A 16,055-nucleotide genomic window follows, 5' to 3' on the forward strand; every position below is an offset into this window, starting at 1 on the left:
GCGGACCCTGAGGGCAGGCTGATTGTCACCGAAGTGCGAGCGTCGATATCATTGGCGGCCGCACCGGTTTGTTTTCTAATATGCGCTCCAGCTCCATCATGACGCTGGTTGAGAGACGTGGCAGTAGCTGAAGGTATTGCAAAAACAGAGAGAGACTGAATGAGAATACGAGTATAAACAAGAGGAAACTCACTTGCAAGGATTGCAAACTCTGATGCAATTGTTCCGCCGAGGTTGCGCCTAAAAGGAGGCATTGTACCGGCTCATGTTTTAGTGACCAAGCAATTGAGAGCTGTGTTGGGCTACAACCCAATTTCTCGGCCAGCGCTGCCAAATCGCGTAAACGGTCACAATGTCGCCGTCCCTCATCTACGCGGTCTTTACCCCAGCTGCCTTGTGGCGATAAGGCCGCCTAAAATCATACAAAAGACAATTCGTGTTGGAAGTAATATTTTAAATATTCACACAAGTGATGTAAATAACAATATGCAAAGACCTTTCAATATGTTGGTAGCTAAAAAATAGTTGTATATTTTTAAACCTATTTTTTTAAATTTGTGTACTTACATTTCGGTTTATTTCGTCCTCTGTCCACGAGTAACTTTGGCTTTTCGTCTTGAATGATCCCTTTGGCAAGAAGAGCTTTTCACCATTTTGCGTATCGGCCAATGCCATCGAAAGCGGACCCCAAGCCATCAGGCCCACGCCAATTTTGTTATACATTTCGGGTAAATAAAGTTCACATTTCTCACGACAAAACATATGATACTCGGATTGCTCGACTATGGGTGTAATACAGTTGAACTGCCGGCAGTTAGTGTAGGCTTCCATAATTTCGACTTGTGACCAACGTGCGGTGCCCCAATACATAGCCCAGCCTTGTTGTATGACGTAGTTCATGGCGCGTACAACTTCTATGCGGAAGAGTAAAATGAAAAGAAGACGGAGACGTGAAAATTATTGTTTTCCTTTGAAATAGTAGGAATTAAGGGAGCCTTGTGTATGCTCATATATCTCACCTTCCATAGGGCACATAGCGTCCGCCTTGTGTATAATCACAATATCTATGTATTGTAATTGCAAGCGTTGCAAACTAGCCTTGACACATTCGATAATGTGCTTGCGTGAAAGGCCACGTTCCTCGGATCTACAGACGAAATTTAAAACAAAAAACGTGTAGAAATATTTAGCAACAAAAGTAGTTTTATTGTTCTTAGATAAATCATTTGGCGAATTTGTATTTCAGAATATTTTTCTAGGAAAAATGTATTACTGGGTCTATGTTTGTGCGAGAACTTGAATTTACGTACGCACGATCCGAGGGTTAAACATCAACTCAGGTTTCAGCAAAAATCTGTACATGTTTCTGTACAGAAAAGCTGCGATCGCAAAATACAGTCAGCAGATTCGCCACACGACTCTTACTTCTGCTCTCAGAGAGCACTGCTCAACAAAACAATGCAACCACATGTGCCAATTCCAGCTGAATGTGTACCACCGTCGAAGAAGAATTGAGGTTTCGACTAAATCGAAAAAACAAATGGCACAGTGCAGGATTTCATACTACCATCGGGCACAGACCGAGTCGTGAGTTAGGAGAAATGAGAACACATATTATCGATAATTATAGACCGAAGTACATGAGTGCGAAGAACGTGAGATGCTTATCGATAAGACCAACACCCAAAAATACAAAACGTTGGGCGATTTGAAGGCGACCTGGTGACTGGCGGCATATTTAAGTTATGGTGGAAATATTTCTGTCATCTGCTTAATTGTGATTGCAGTGGGAGCCAAAGAGAATATGAGAATCCCTAACTCCCTGTAGATGACAACTGTAGTTCCTTTACCCTACTGGAGTACGAATAGGAATAGCGCGGAAGCCGTTGGGCCATCGGCTGAGCTATGCGAGTACGTCGGCGATCAGCTGGTAAGCTGAATGCATCAGCTCCTATGCAAAATATAATTGGACGAATATATGCCTATAGATTGGAATATAAGGATAATCCCCACTCTGTGCCAATTATTATGGAGTTAGTCTTTAAACATTGTATAGAAGGTCCTATCGAGCATATTATCCGTCAATTTAGCTTATCAACGTGGGCTCAGGTCTAGTAAATTCGTCGTCCACCGTATATTTCCAATACTCCGAATCTTGTAAAAGAAATGGGGAAGAGACTCGACAAGCGTCATCCTGTTGTTTAAAAGCCCCCTTTAACAACGAAAATGAGTTGTTTATATGCCGCGATGTATAAATTTAGATGAGGCGTTCTAATACTTATATTCGTGTGTGGTACACTACAGCTCGCTCAGAACTTTTCTATATTCGTCATTCTTTTGGGCGGCAAAAGCGGTTCTCCTCTTTTAAAATTTTGGTTACCGTAGGATGATGCAGGGCATCAAGCTCAGCTTGAAAGTATAATAATAGAGCTTTCTTTATCTTGTAAAAGGATCTTCAATCGGAAGTGCAAATGAACTCAAAATTTGGGATGTGGATGTGGATGTACATCCATACCTCCATCGGCAAACTAGGTATCGTACAAATATGCATAAAATATGATCTTATGCAACAGAGGTATATATTACACCTTACTCCCTCGATCGATCATACGTAACATACAGACAAGAGACAGACCGGTAACTACGCCCAGTATATCACCCGATGGAAGGCTTCAGATTCCTCTCTTCTGAGCTTCCGGTCATGGGAACAATGAAAAAAATTACTCGTATACAACGGATTTGCTGGCTAAGATAAGAGTCTGAAGGGATGATTCTGTACCAGTGACACTGAGATGAACTTTTGATCTGATTCAAATTCAATAGTATTTTCTTGATCTAGCGAGGAGGGGGCGGACAGACATCAAAGTTCGTTATTAGTTTTTTAAATTATTCAATACTCACTTAGTGCTCCAGTAGACTTTTGTGGTAATCACATATGCGGTTCTCTTCCAACCGGTGCGCTGTAAAATCTTTCCAATTTCCGTCTCTGAATGCGCCTCAGAGATATCAAACAAATTAATGCCACTCTCGATGGCCAAACGCAATATGGCCTCGGCTTGTTCGTCACTAACGCCGGGCGAAAAGACGGGCCACGTGCCCAGACCGACATTGGAGACGCGCAAGCCGCTCTTGCCAAGATTCTTGTAGCGCAAGCCGGGCGTTGGTGTGGAGCCATGACGTAGCGGCAGTGCCGGATTCGAGCCCAAACTTATCGAACGGCCTTCACAGGGCGCGCAGAGAAGGGGAAAGAAAACATTATTAAATTGGGTCAAAGCAAGAGATATAACAGGTAATTAATTAAACTAAGCGACATTGACGTGCAAAACAAATGAGATAACGACCAATTGCGAGCAGCGAGTACAGTGGCGTGCAAATACGAGTATGTTTTTTTTCATTTTTGATAAATTTGGTGTGGAAAAATTTGTGCACGGCATACGGATTGGAATGTTTATATGTATAGTAGGTGTGTGTAAGCAAACTTTAATTAATTAATTACAAAAAACGATACTCAGCCTCGTCGACAACATTGAATTTGAGTTGGCATTTTGACATACTTATGTGCATATTTCAATTTTCATGTGCGTGTTGCACTGAGTTCGGAAAATTTTCATAACCTCAATTGGCAGGACATGAATTTCATATACCTAGTAAATTATATGTGAATTGAAAACTTTACCTAGTTTTGCGTTAGATTGTCGATGTTTGGATTGATAGACATTTACAATAAATGAAATCTATTTAAACAACAACAATACTGATTAATTGATGAGTAGATGGACTAATGAGTTGAACGAATGAATGAATACATGACTTGTTATTGAAAACAAAAATCAACAAACATATTTTACAAAAACACAAATGCAAAAAATTGTTCAAATATTTTCTTTTTTATGCAATAATACTGAGTCTAAAAATTATCCATGTAATTTTATTCGTTTTTAATATTTGAAGAAAAAAAAATACTTGAACAAATACGTTTGCACACGAGAAAAACATGAGAACAAAATGAGAACACTAATCATTAGAACACGAGTACAAGCGGCAGAAATTGGTAGTGAGAAATTTGATACCGAAATCAAGATGACCTCCCGTACCACTGAACTCCTCCATGCAGTCAAGTGACGCTATTGGGGCCCGGCACCTGTAATTGAAATTTAGAAGGAAAACAAAAATTAAGAACAGGGCGAAATTGTGTTTTAAAAATTCAGTGTTGTACTTATTAATTTGACACATACATATGTACATTAAGGTGCATCACTCTTCATATAAAAACAAAAAATAAAAAAAAATCGATGCCGTTTTTTCAACGAAATTATAAAGTATATTATATTTTAAGACTTTGCCCACAATATTTCGGAAAAGTATTGAGATTTACGCGAGCTGGACCGATTTGAAAAATACTACCAAAATCGTATTATCATGACTTCGTCGATAAATTTTTTATACCGACCTTTTAAGCTTAATGATAGCAGAGCATTTGAGGTGATTGTTGGAATAATATTTTTATGGCAAACCTCCGAACGTATTTCTGCCATGAAAAAGGTCCTCATAAAAAATATTTGCCGTTCGGAGTCGGCTTGAAACTGTAGGTCCCTCCATTTATGGAACAACATCAAGACACACGCCACAAATAGGAAGAGGAGCTCGGCCAAACATCCAAAAAGGCTGTACGCGCCAAGAAAGAAAGAAAAGAAAATCGATTTTTGGAGGTATTTTCAAATCGGTCGAACTCATGCAAATCTTAATATTTTTTCAAATTATAGTAGTGAAAGTGATAAATTATAATAGATTTTGCAACTCCGTTGGAGAAACCGCATTTTTTTTCGTGAGACACTCCAAAGCATCTATCGCTCATTTATTTCTATAGTGGCATAATTCAAAAAACCGAAATGTTGAGAAAAACGGCTTCGAAGTTTTCAATTAACTATGGCACCCTAAGTAAAATTAAAGACATATCTTCATATATTAACCATGAATTTTTAACACAACATAAACAAGAGCTTGTAAAAAAAAAAATTGTATTGTAACACTATTGAAGTAAATGGGCGGGTATGTAAATATGTCATGTACGTATACGATTTTTTTACAGAAGTGGATTTTAGTTGACCTATTTACACCTACAAAAAATACATATTTTTTTAAATAAAATAAAAAGGAGCATTAGCGAACATTTACACCTGAGCTTAGTAGATAGGATTTTGTTGGCGTCAATTTGCACGCAAAAAGTTTCCAACACTCATTGCTTGCCCATCAAGCGATTAAAATTTCAACTAATTTCAGGTGACCTGCTTGCTGTGCGTTGATTGCCGCAGCTATTTCGTTCGAGTGCTTATTTGATATTTTATTTGTTTTTGTAAACTTTATTTCAATCTCACAGGCACTCAATTTTGCCTCCGCTGCACTCCATTCCATTCCGCTTTCGCTTATTTTTGCTTCATAAACCACCTGGTCTGAGGTCGCTACTTTGCTCGGCTTAAAATTGTAATCCTTCAATTGACTTTTTACGCTCGTAAGTGGTTTGCAAATACAATTTCCTCTCGCTTACTTAATATTTAATATTATTATTGGCTTAAACTGACCAGCTAGTAGTCTGATTGCTCAGTTGATTGGTGTTGCGTTAATGTTGCAATCAATCGCAATCCACGATGAGATACTTCGTGCTCGAAATTTGTGGGCAGCTTGTAAGTTCAAGGGTCATTGTAGTTGCAATATATATTGCGACTTTAATTGCGTCCGGCACAATCCTATAGTATTCAGTATTAATACTGGTAGCTGGGTGGTTTTTTCGGCATAGGAATAAACGAAAAATTCTGAATTTCACTTTGCTTTTATTTAGAGAAATATTTTTGAAGAGTAAGAATAAATGCATTTATAAGGTAAATATTTCTTCAAAAAATTAAGAAATCCATTTTCTCATCTCACAAATAAAGTTAACTTCACTAAAACGGCAGATAAAGTATTTCCAAAAGGTCGATAACTGTGTTGGCTAGTACCTTTCTAATTGTTTAGTGTATATTTTTCATTATTTTTACATCTAAATAAAAATAAATAAACGATTTCTACTTTCAATGTGATGCTTTCCATTTCAATTCAACCGGGCTATTCGGGTCATGTTCTCCGATTTCGATGTAACTCAAATATGTTGCTCTCTGGTCAAAATAATGAGACACGTATTTTTTTGTTCGCCCGAAAACAATTTTTTTCAAGAGTTATCGGCAATTTTATTTTTCGGCTCAAAATCGATTTTTTTTAATTATATAAGAAAATTTTTTTTTTAAATGCCCATAACTTAGTCAAAAATGAACCGATTTTAATAATTCTGCGCTCAAAATGATCGTCATTACTTACACGAGCGACTTAATATAGAAACAATTGCAAAAAAGTAGTTGAAAATTTTTTATTTAGCAGAAAAGAAAAAAATTGAAATTTTTTCGAAATTCAATATTTCAAAAAGTGTGTTTTTTTTATAACTTTTTCCAAATCAAGAGGACACCTCAAACTTCAATTGAGCTGAATGCCCAGTAGCTAAAATGAGTTGTTTTTGAGTAATGAATTTTTGAGTAACAAACTTGTTTCGCACTTTTTGTTTTTTGGAAAATAAAAAATGTTCAATTACTTTTTTGCAATTGTTTCTACATGAAGTCATTTGTGTAAGTAATGGCGATCATTTTGAACCCAGAATGTTTAAAATCGGTTCATGTACCTTCCTCTTTCTCATCTCTACAACTTCTGCAGCATTCATGAGAAAATACTCCTAGCCTACTCATAGACGAGTGCTTGCCTAACAGCGTATGAACGGTGACACAAGCCACTACCTTCGAGATGTTCTCTCTTGAAAGTTTGAGCAATTCTGCTGAACTTTTCTTATCAATTTGCGGCCAAATTAGCCTGGTTGTAACACAAGTATTTTCTTCACTCCATGACCTATTGACCTCTTGGAGAATATTATTTTTTATCCCTAATTCGCTTGCAGCTTCCCATAGGAACTCCAATACTGCCTCTATTTTCAAGCAGTGGAACATTAGTACCCTTTCTGGCAAGCTCATCGGCCTTGCAATTTCCTTCAATATCTCTACGTCGCAGAACCCAGATAATTCTGACCTTGAAGATGGTGCTAATATAAATTAGAGCTGCCAGGCATTCCTGAGCAATCTTTGATCTTATTATAACTGCCTCCATTAATTTGATGGCCGCCTGACTGCGCAAGAAGATTTGTTGCTTAATGTAATTGAATTATTTTGGTTCTTTGTTTATGACAAATTGCCTTTGCTTTGTGAACAAAAGTTGTATTAAATTCCTTGAAAATTATTGCGGTCTATAATATTTTCTTTTTTTATAAGAATTTTAATATTCGCATAACAGTGTTAATTCACCAACAGCCTTTAATTTCCACAAACAAAATTGAAGTAAGTAATTCATGTGATGATTCCTTCCTAAAAAGTTTACTTAGCACAGTAATTTGCAAATTTTGCCGTGAATATGCACATGCACTAGCATGAAAATGTATGTGTGTTAATGTAAACAAACGCTTGCACGTGCGGATGTGTGTGAATATTGCAGCTGCAACCATAGCCAAGTTGCTGGTTGCTGCCCCAGTTTAAAGCAAGCGCACATACACATATGCACCATAAACATACACGCATGCACTAAGCTTCTGGCTGGTTTAACGAAGCATTAAAATGGTTTCTGTGGTGAACTCTGATTTTTAAATAATTTAACCACTTTAAATGCGGAGCAGTGGCATGTTGCTTCTTGCAACTTTAAATCGCAGAATATGGTATACTCGTACAATGCAGTGCATTTGCTTGACTTTACTTCAAACGGCCACTAATGCTTGCTGTTGTTATTATCTATTAACGTATACATTTTTACTTTATTTAGTCCATTTTTTGCAAACCATTTTATTTTTGCTGAATGAATTCGAGTTGGAAAAGCAATTATTGTTGCGTTGCTAATTGCACTTGGCTTAATTGCACAGGCACACACATACAAGCACGCAAACACGCAGTTTATATTGTTTTTGTATTAAAGGTGTGTTTTTTTTGTGCCCCGTTTCAGTTACTGCTATACTTCATAACTGGCAGTTTTTGTTATTGTTTTTGGTTCTGGTTCTCGAATGTTGCAATTACGGTACAATGGCGTGAGCTTAATGCAATGCTCAATGTCGCTCTCCACAACTTCATTAGTTGTGGTGAGTGAGGCCATGTGCACGAGTATATGTATACATGCTTTGATTCCTACAGCCTTTTGGCTGTGAGCGCAAAAAATAACTGCCGGCTGGCCATGTAACAGACCCACGATAATTTGTAGGCAAATTTTTGCTGTTGTCAGCAAATGTAGTTACGGAACTCATAATGTTAACAGCGTTGGCATTGGCGGCAACGTTTTAATTTACATTTTAAATGATTGTTGTAGGAAGCCCAGTCGGTGGCATTCGAACTGTGTAGGACAACTTGGTGGCTCTTACGTGTATTGTAAAGAATAACAACTTTTTTTATTATATTTATTATTTGTGCTTTTTGTCATGGAAGTTTCCATAACAACGCAATTTGTAAAAGGTTGTTACTTTACAGCTATAAATTTTAATATTTACAGACAACCCGTGGAAAAAATTCGCATAAAACTACGACTATTCATATATACCCACCACTTACATGGAGTCCAGTTGACATTACTTCTATCTCCACTGTTGAAAGGAAGGCTATACTAGGCTGAGCAGCATCTGCGAGTGTGTACCTATATGAGTATTGTGTCATTTATACTTACTTAAATGATTGGAGATATTGGTTGAGCCTACCGTTTATAGGAAAACGCTGTCATTACTTTGACATAAGCCTTAGCGAGTGCATTTCATAATACTGCCACCATCAAAAGTATGGCCAAGTGGATTATGCTGTGCTTGTCCACTGTCAATATTTTTGTAGAGTGTTGGAGAGTTTAAGGCTCAAGGCGATAATGTAATTTTTAAGTGAGTAAATATTTCAATCAGCTATAAATGAGGGAGATCGAAGGGTTCAGAACCAAGAGCAGGCGAATAATGCTCTCGATCTGCTCAGTCTAGAGTCAGGTGGCAATTTGAAAAAATTCCAACAATTGAATCTCTTTGGTCTGCAGTGCGGTTGTCTCACTTGAAATGCCTACTTGATCTTTAGAAAATATATTATACAGTGGCTCAATAAAGAACTCGGACACCCAAGTGATATGGTTTTAAATCAAAAAATATATATCAGAATGCAAATCTAATGTGCTTATGTGTCACATTTATTTTCGGTCTTCGGTCAAGCGAGTTTTCCAAAACTACAAAAAAGATAAACAAACTTCAACTCATTGGTACATAGAAAATACAAACATAAAAGCAAAAGTAAATAAAACCAAAATACATGACAAAAAGGACTCGGTCATTTATATGAAATAGGGCTAGACAAATAATATTTAAGAAAAAACAATTTAATTAATATTTAGTCGGCAAGCATTTATTTTTTCTCACAGCATTCAGTCTTCTTGGCATGGATTCGACCAGCTTCTTGCATGTTAAAGGATCTATCATATTTTCCCCCACTCTTCTTTAGTAGCATCTTCTAGTTCTTTTTTTTTCTAATAACATGCTTTTTCAGATGGTTTCAGATGAGCAAACAGATTTTGAATTACATTGATGTCTGGAGATTGTGGAGGTGTTTCCTGTACTTTAGGGCAGTTGTATATAAGCCATAGACGGACATGAAGTGCCTTATACGTGGGATCGTTGCCTTGATAGTAGTGGAAATTGTCCTTAATTCCCAACTTTTCAGCACTTTGGACCAAATTTTCTTTCATAATTGTTAGATATTGTTTATGGTCCATATTGCCGTCAATGAAGCACAAATTTCCAGTACCAGCAGCGCACTTAAAAACCCCATCCCATTACCAACCCACCCACATGTTCAACTGCTGTACGTAAGTTTTTTTCCAGCAACTCTTCGTTAGATCTTCTCCACACATATGATTGCCCATCTGACCTAAATATGTATGTTAAACTTGCTTTCATCTACAAATAAAACGTGCTGCCAGCTCGAAATCCTTATCTCCATGACGCTTTGTAAATTTTATTCTCTTATGCCGGTTAATCTCGTTAATGAAAGGTTTTTTTCTATATGTGTATACTTTTGCGGTTGCAAGTTAATATTAAAGTGTTGGGCGACTTCTGTTGCGAGTTTAGGGGCCTCAAATTTGGATTTTTCTTAACTCATTGCACCATCCCACGTTCATCTGCATCGAAAACGGGTTTAGTCGTCCCAATTTCTTTTATTTTTCATGGATTTTGTTTCTTTGAAACATTTTATCCCATCGTATTCGGTCGAACGGGGTCTATCTACTATTTATGCGATTTCTTGAACGGTTTTATCCTTTTCATGATGATTAATAACTAAATTTCTGACTTTAATTGAGCTTTGTCCAACCTGTTTACCCATGCTTATAATTTGGACTTTTATTCAACAAAACACGATTGAAACCTTACTTTAATTTATTACGTTTAGTTCTTTCTTTGCACTGTTCCACCGAGAGCAAATTAATTGTGGGATTAGCCGTTTTAAAGTGCCAAACAATCGCAGTAGTGCCAGATGTCCGACTTCTTTTTTGACACCAATTTTGAGGATGCTGCATGATACATTTTTTATATCAAGGAGATAATAGATTTGTAAATTATTATTGCTACTTGTAGAATCCTATTTGAATATCCAATAGAAAAATATAAAAATAAAAATATTTAACTTGCTTTTCTTACAAAAATTTTGAATTTGAAGCTGCATATGCTATGTAGTATATACAAGTTCTTTATTCAGCCACTGTATTTTCCTAGCTGATGCCCGCAACTTTCTTATAGATCAGATCACAAGTTATGTACATGCAGTTGCGGACAAAACTCTCCGTACGACCCCTTTCTTCTTAATTTCTCCCGATTTAAAGCATTTACAAGAAATGTAATGATGCAGTTTTGTTTAAAATTTCCCAAACATGCTCAATAATGTTTAAGTCCGGGCTTTGTAGAGGTGAACATAGTTGCCGTGAAGCATAATACTGCAGCCAGTTCTTGACGGTTTGCGCAGTATGCTTCAGGTAATTACCTTTCTGGAAGATCCAGCTCGAGCCTAGGCCTAGTTTGCCCACGGATGGCATTATGTTTTGTTCCAAAATGGTCTTCTATTGGAAGCGATCCATATTTCCTTAAATGCAAACGAAGTTTCCAACTCCTGTGGCTGCAACTGCTTCCCAAACCATGACGCTGCCACCACCATGCTTTACAGTCGGAAATAGATTCCTAAAATCCATGGCAGTGTTTGGTTTTCTCCAAACTTTGGCTTTGCCGTCGCATCCAAATATGTTGTATTTGGACTCATCACTGAATAAAAGTAGTTTCCAAAGTTCTATTCCCTTATTAAGGTGGTTTTTGTAAACTCCAGACGAAGCTTTCGGTTTTTCTCGCTTGTAAGGGGCTTCTTGCGAGGAGTTCTGCAGTTGTAACCTTCATTATTAAGGACCCTGTTTATTGTACGTGGGTGGACAACAATTTGATACCTTTCAGCTACCTCCTGGGCCAAATCAGTAGCATGTATTTTCGGATTCTGATTCACTGCTTTGCGAATAAAGGATACATCTCTCCGGTTGAGCTTCTTGGGTCAGCCACTACGCGGCTTACTCTCCAGAGAATTGGATGTTTTAAAGTTTTTACAAATAGTTTGTAAAATCAGCTATTTCACTAAAGGTTTATTTATTACTTCTGTACTCAACAACTAATTTTCTCAAATCAGTAGAGATTTCTTTGCAGAGCGACATTATTCCGATCGTACTCTTTTTCAAAAGACAGAATGCCATAAATTTTAAAAAGAATGCAAAGTAGAACCACTAAATAAAACAAACGGTACTTTACAGTTAAGTTTTCGCAGAAAAGAAAAGCAAAATAAGTTTCTTAATACCTATAACGTATGCACACTTTTGTCAGTGGATTTTTTGGTTTTGAGCTTAATCAAACTTGCACTTTATAATAAAATTCAATGGGGTGTAAAACTGAATACCCGAAATTTTTCTAAAAATTGGTATTAAAATGAGTTTTTTATGAAAATTTGTTAAGTTGTGTTTTTAGTTTGCACATAATTTGAAACTTGGATTTATAAGGTATGGTCAGTGAATACAAAAATTATTAAAGTAAAGAGAAAAAGAAATAAATTGACAAAACTTGTCAATCACTTTTTGTGTGTAGTTTTCAAAGATGATTGATTACAGGTTTGACTATCCGCTGTGATGAAAAACAAAATTGTGAGAGTAACTTCGGCTGCCACGTCACATGGGAGTCGGCAGTAGAATTCTGCCCGCTCATTTTACACCTATGCACCCACTCGTCCCATCAGACGGCAACGGAGCATAGTGAGCGGAGACTGTGTTGACTTTTTCGTATATCATATACCAAACAATCTCAGTTTTTCCCGCACTCTGTCGTAAACCAACTGCTGTCATAACATCTGTTGCATTAGCAAATCAGCTGATTCTTTCAAATTGGATGAGAGCCGGTAAACGGTCTGGTCTTGGCCACACCTCTTACATTTTTTCACCATGTACTTATATATAAATAATCAGAGCTGATGGTGTGAGAGCACTATCCATGTGAGAAACTTCTAGCCTTTAGATCCATACCAACGGCGAAGTGTAGCCCCGCACGGTTACACTTTTCTCACACTAACCTGCCTAGTGGCATTAGAGTTCAGCTTTTTCAACAGTTTTCCGCAAAATTACTTCGTATAATGAAAGAAATCGCATTATAAATACGATTTTTGTAAATATTTCGACTGCAGCGCAATCTAGCGGATGAAGTGGACATAAGTGGAATATGTGTAGTAGTTTTTGTGCAATTTACTAACAATGAATTTCGCTATTATTTTTCTCATTAAAACGAATTTGGTAGGCCAACTCAGCGTGCTTTACGAGGGCAAGATGAGAAGTTGCTATGTTTATCCAGAAGTGGTACTAGCAAGTCTGAATTTTGACTGGCATTCTGTAACACGATCACTGACTAGCTGGGCATACCAAATTTCAGGTCGATTGCTCTCTTAGTATACCTATATATATTCGCTATTGAAGAAGAGGCGGGAAGAAGTGGAGATGTGAAAATAGAAAAGTTGGAGAAATGGGTGGTCATGAAATATTTCACTTGAAAGGCCGAACATTATAGATTCAACACTGAGAGAGCCCTCTGAATTATATTAAAAAACTGTGTTGCACAAATTTAAAAAAGCTCGCACAAACACTGACGACGTCCCACAGAACGTCACCTTTTCTTTATATCATCTTTGGGATTTGTCAAGTAAACAGTTATACGATTCTATACGATAGAACAATACATTAAAATTATTGAAATTTATTATGAAAATGGTTGATCTTTAATAACAATATATAGTAAAATTTGTGATTTTTTTGGTGGAAGTAATTGTCCGAATGAGTCGACAATTCACAGGTTGGTGAAAAAATTTCAAGAAAGTGGTTCTGTCGAGAATAAAAAAAGGACTGGCAGACCAAAAATTGGACTCTCTCAACAGAGAATACTGCTGCTGTAGCGCAAAGTGATGCTGAACAACCTACAACCAACAACATCGATATCTCGACGCTCTCAACAATTAGACAATCGAACCAAAATTTGTACATATTTTATTATAAAACACAATCTAGGTATATGCGTTTTTTTGAAATACGCTTTACTTGTATGCAAACTGAATATGTAAGCAATATTTTACATTAACACTTGTAGATACATGGCGAAGTTATGTGTTAATTTGTGTTATGTTATGAAGTAAATGGATGGCGCCAGATGAACCAATCCCAAAGTAGGTAAAAGGGAGCAATTTGCTTAGCAATGAAAGGAGGCAACAACAGTCCAGAAGAATGGTGAAATAGCGTCGATTATTTGCCAACTCTCCACTAAGAACTAATGCTTGCTGGAGGTCATGTGCATGTGGAGCTCTTCGATAAACAGGTCTATGCTGATTTCAGAGGGCCACTTGAGGGTAACACGCGCTCTGCGATGAGGTATTCTAATTGAATTGGAAACGAAAATGGAATAAATGCTAATGAAAAGCCATTAACATTGTTGCAAGCTGTAATATTTACCACACATAGCAGCAATTAAGCGATTGCTGCTGAATATAAAATGACATCGAAGCATACGAGAACGGATAGTTTTTCAATCGCACACTGTTCGCTTAGCAATCGCCTCGTAATTTAGACTACGCCATACGTACAGTAAAATTCAATTACGGGAAACTATAACGGATTCCTTGCAATAACCAAAAGTGCTGGTGCTTCAACCACCCTACAACTCCCTACATCACTAACTGGGCTGCATCGTGCACGTGTGTGCGTGTTTACCTGTAAATTGTCACCGCATTCGATTCTTCGCTTGTGTTATCCATATTGTTGTTGTTGTCATTGGTATTGCCAACACCAATAGCACCGCCACCACCTCTACCAGCACTCGTTGCTGCTGCCGCCCCGCCTGCCAAACCACCCATTAAAACGGCGATGGGTGCATTGGCATTGACAGCATTCGTTGCCTGGACGTTGGTGGCGGCGAGCGCAGCTGCATTCGAGGGAATAACAGTAATATTAGCGTATGTTGGCATGCTATAGTTGTTGCCGTGCATGGCAGAGTTCGTGTTGGCATTGCCGGCGAAGGCGGCGGCGGCGGTGGCACTAGCCATGACAGCGCTCGGTGCATGGCCGTAAGTGTGCGACGCATGAGTGTGAGCGCTGGCAATGCCAATGCTACCATTCAGTATGCTCAGGTTGCCGCTGCTAAGCGCAGGCGGTGGAGGTGGTGGCGGTTGTAGCGGCGGTAGCGATGAAATGACGCCACTCAAATTGGCAGCGCTGCTGTTGTTGAGGTTAGCGGCGGCAGAGGCGACGGCAGCGTGAGCGTGTGGATTGTTTGCTGTTGCATTTGTGGTTGTGGTTGTGTTGTGGCTGCTGCTGCTGGCATGCGTTGTTGTGTTGTTGTCATCAGGCGCGGTCATGGTGTTTGCGGTTTGTTGCTGCAACTGTGAATATTGCTTTGTGGCGGTTTTGGTTGCTATTGGCATTTTATGGTATGCCACAATGAGAGATGAAAACTTTTTCGCGCTGTAGAATTTTTTCAAATTATTTTTGTGGCTTGTTGCGTGATTGTGTGATTGTATATGCCCGTTTTATTGTTTCCTGTTTTATATTATTTACACCCGTCTCGAAATTGGTTGTGCTTCCTTTTAATTTTATGCTTTTTTTGCTTTTAGTTGTGGTTTGATTTTGCTTACGGCTGTTCAACAACTGAAAAGCCGTGAAATTTGCATAGTTTTATTGGTAGCGAATTGCTGGATTCGTTAATAGGCTTATGGAGGAGAGGTTTGGGGATGAAACGTTGCGCGCAGTGTAAAAAGTTGGTTTTACAAATTCCTATTATTGCGTTATTTTCACTTTGTTTATTTTTTTTGTACTACTACTACGACTACTATTATTATTGAATTGATTCGAAGCTCTAATTTTTTGGTGGCTAAAAAAGCTTTTAGTATTTTTGTGATTATTTAGTTAGGGTTTTTGAATGAGCGAGCTCCAGTGTTTCACTCTTCATAAATAATTCTATAAACGAATTTATTTGCGAGTTACGTATGGGTGTAATAAAGGTATTATTTCTGTCGTTTTATTTTATTAGACTATTTGTTTAACATTATTTTGCATGTATATTTAATTTATTTTTGATAGCTTCATTTGGTTCATCAAATGAGGCTTTGAACGAAGTTTCTGACATTTTTTTCCAAATTATTTTTATCCATTTGTTTATATTTGTTTTTTAATATGCAATTCAGTCCATCGAAAAGAAATATTTTAGTATGCAATTTTTTTCTACATTATTTTCATGCATGGCTTATATATTTTCATATTTTAGAATGTTTATTGAAGTAAATTATTTTATAATAAATCAAAAAATTAATTTCTTGTGAACCCCTTTTCTAAATAATTTTTTATTAATTATTTTATAAAAAAAATGTATTTTTATGCAT

At 37.4% G+C, this 16,055-nt stretch overlaps 1 protein-coding gene across 1 annotated transcript; it reads right to left on the bottom strand.

Annotated features, from left to right (window-relative positions):
* Positions 1-10: 10 nt before the first annotated feature.
* Positions 11-15,312, bottom strand: LOC129237347 (voltage-gated potassium channel subunit beta-2). The gene is made up of 7 exons (XM_054872032.1): positions 14,392-15,312; positions 4,071-4,141; positions 2,902-3,220; positions 1,020-1,147; positions 568-914; positions 194-412; positions 11-127 (listed from the first exon to the last, which is right to left on the bottom strand). Exons 1-7 carry the CDS (start codon positions 15,099-15,101, stop codon positions 26-28), a joined length of 1,896 nt encoding a protein of 631 aa, XP_054728007.1. The 5' UTR covers positions 15,102-15,312; the 3' UTR covers positions 11-25.
* Positions 15,313-16,055: the final 743 nt, after the last annotated feature.

Source organism: Anastrepha obliqua, chromosome 2 (genome assembly GCF_027943255.1).
Source record: "Anastrepha obliqua isolate idAnaObli1 chromosome 2, idAnaObli1_1.0, whole genome shotgun sequence".
Lineage (NCBI taxonomy): Eukaryota > Metazoa > Arthropoda > Insecta > Diptera > Tephritidae > Anastrepha > Anastrepha obliqua.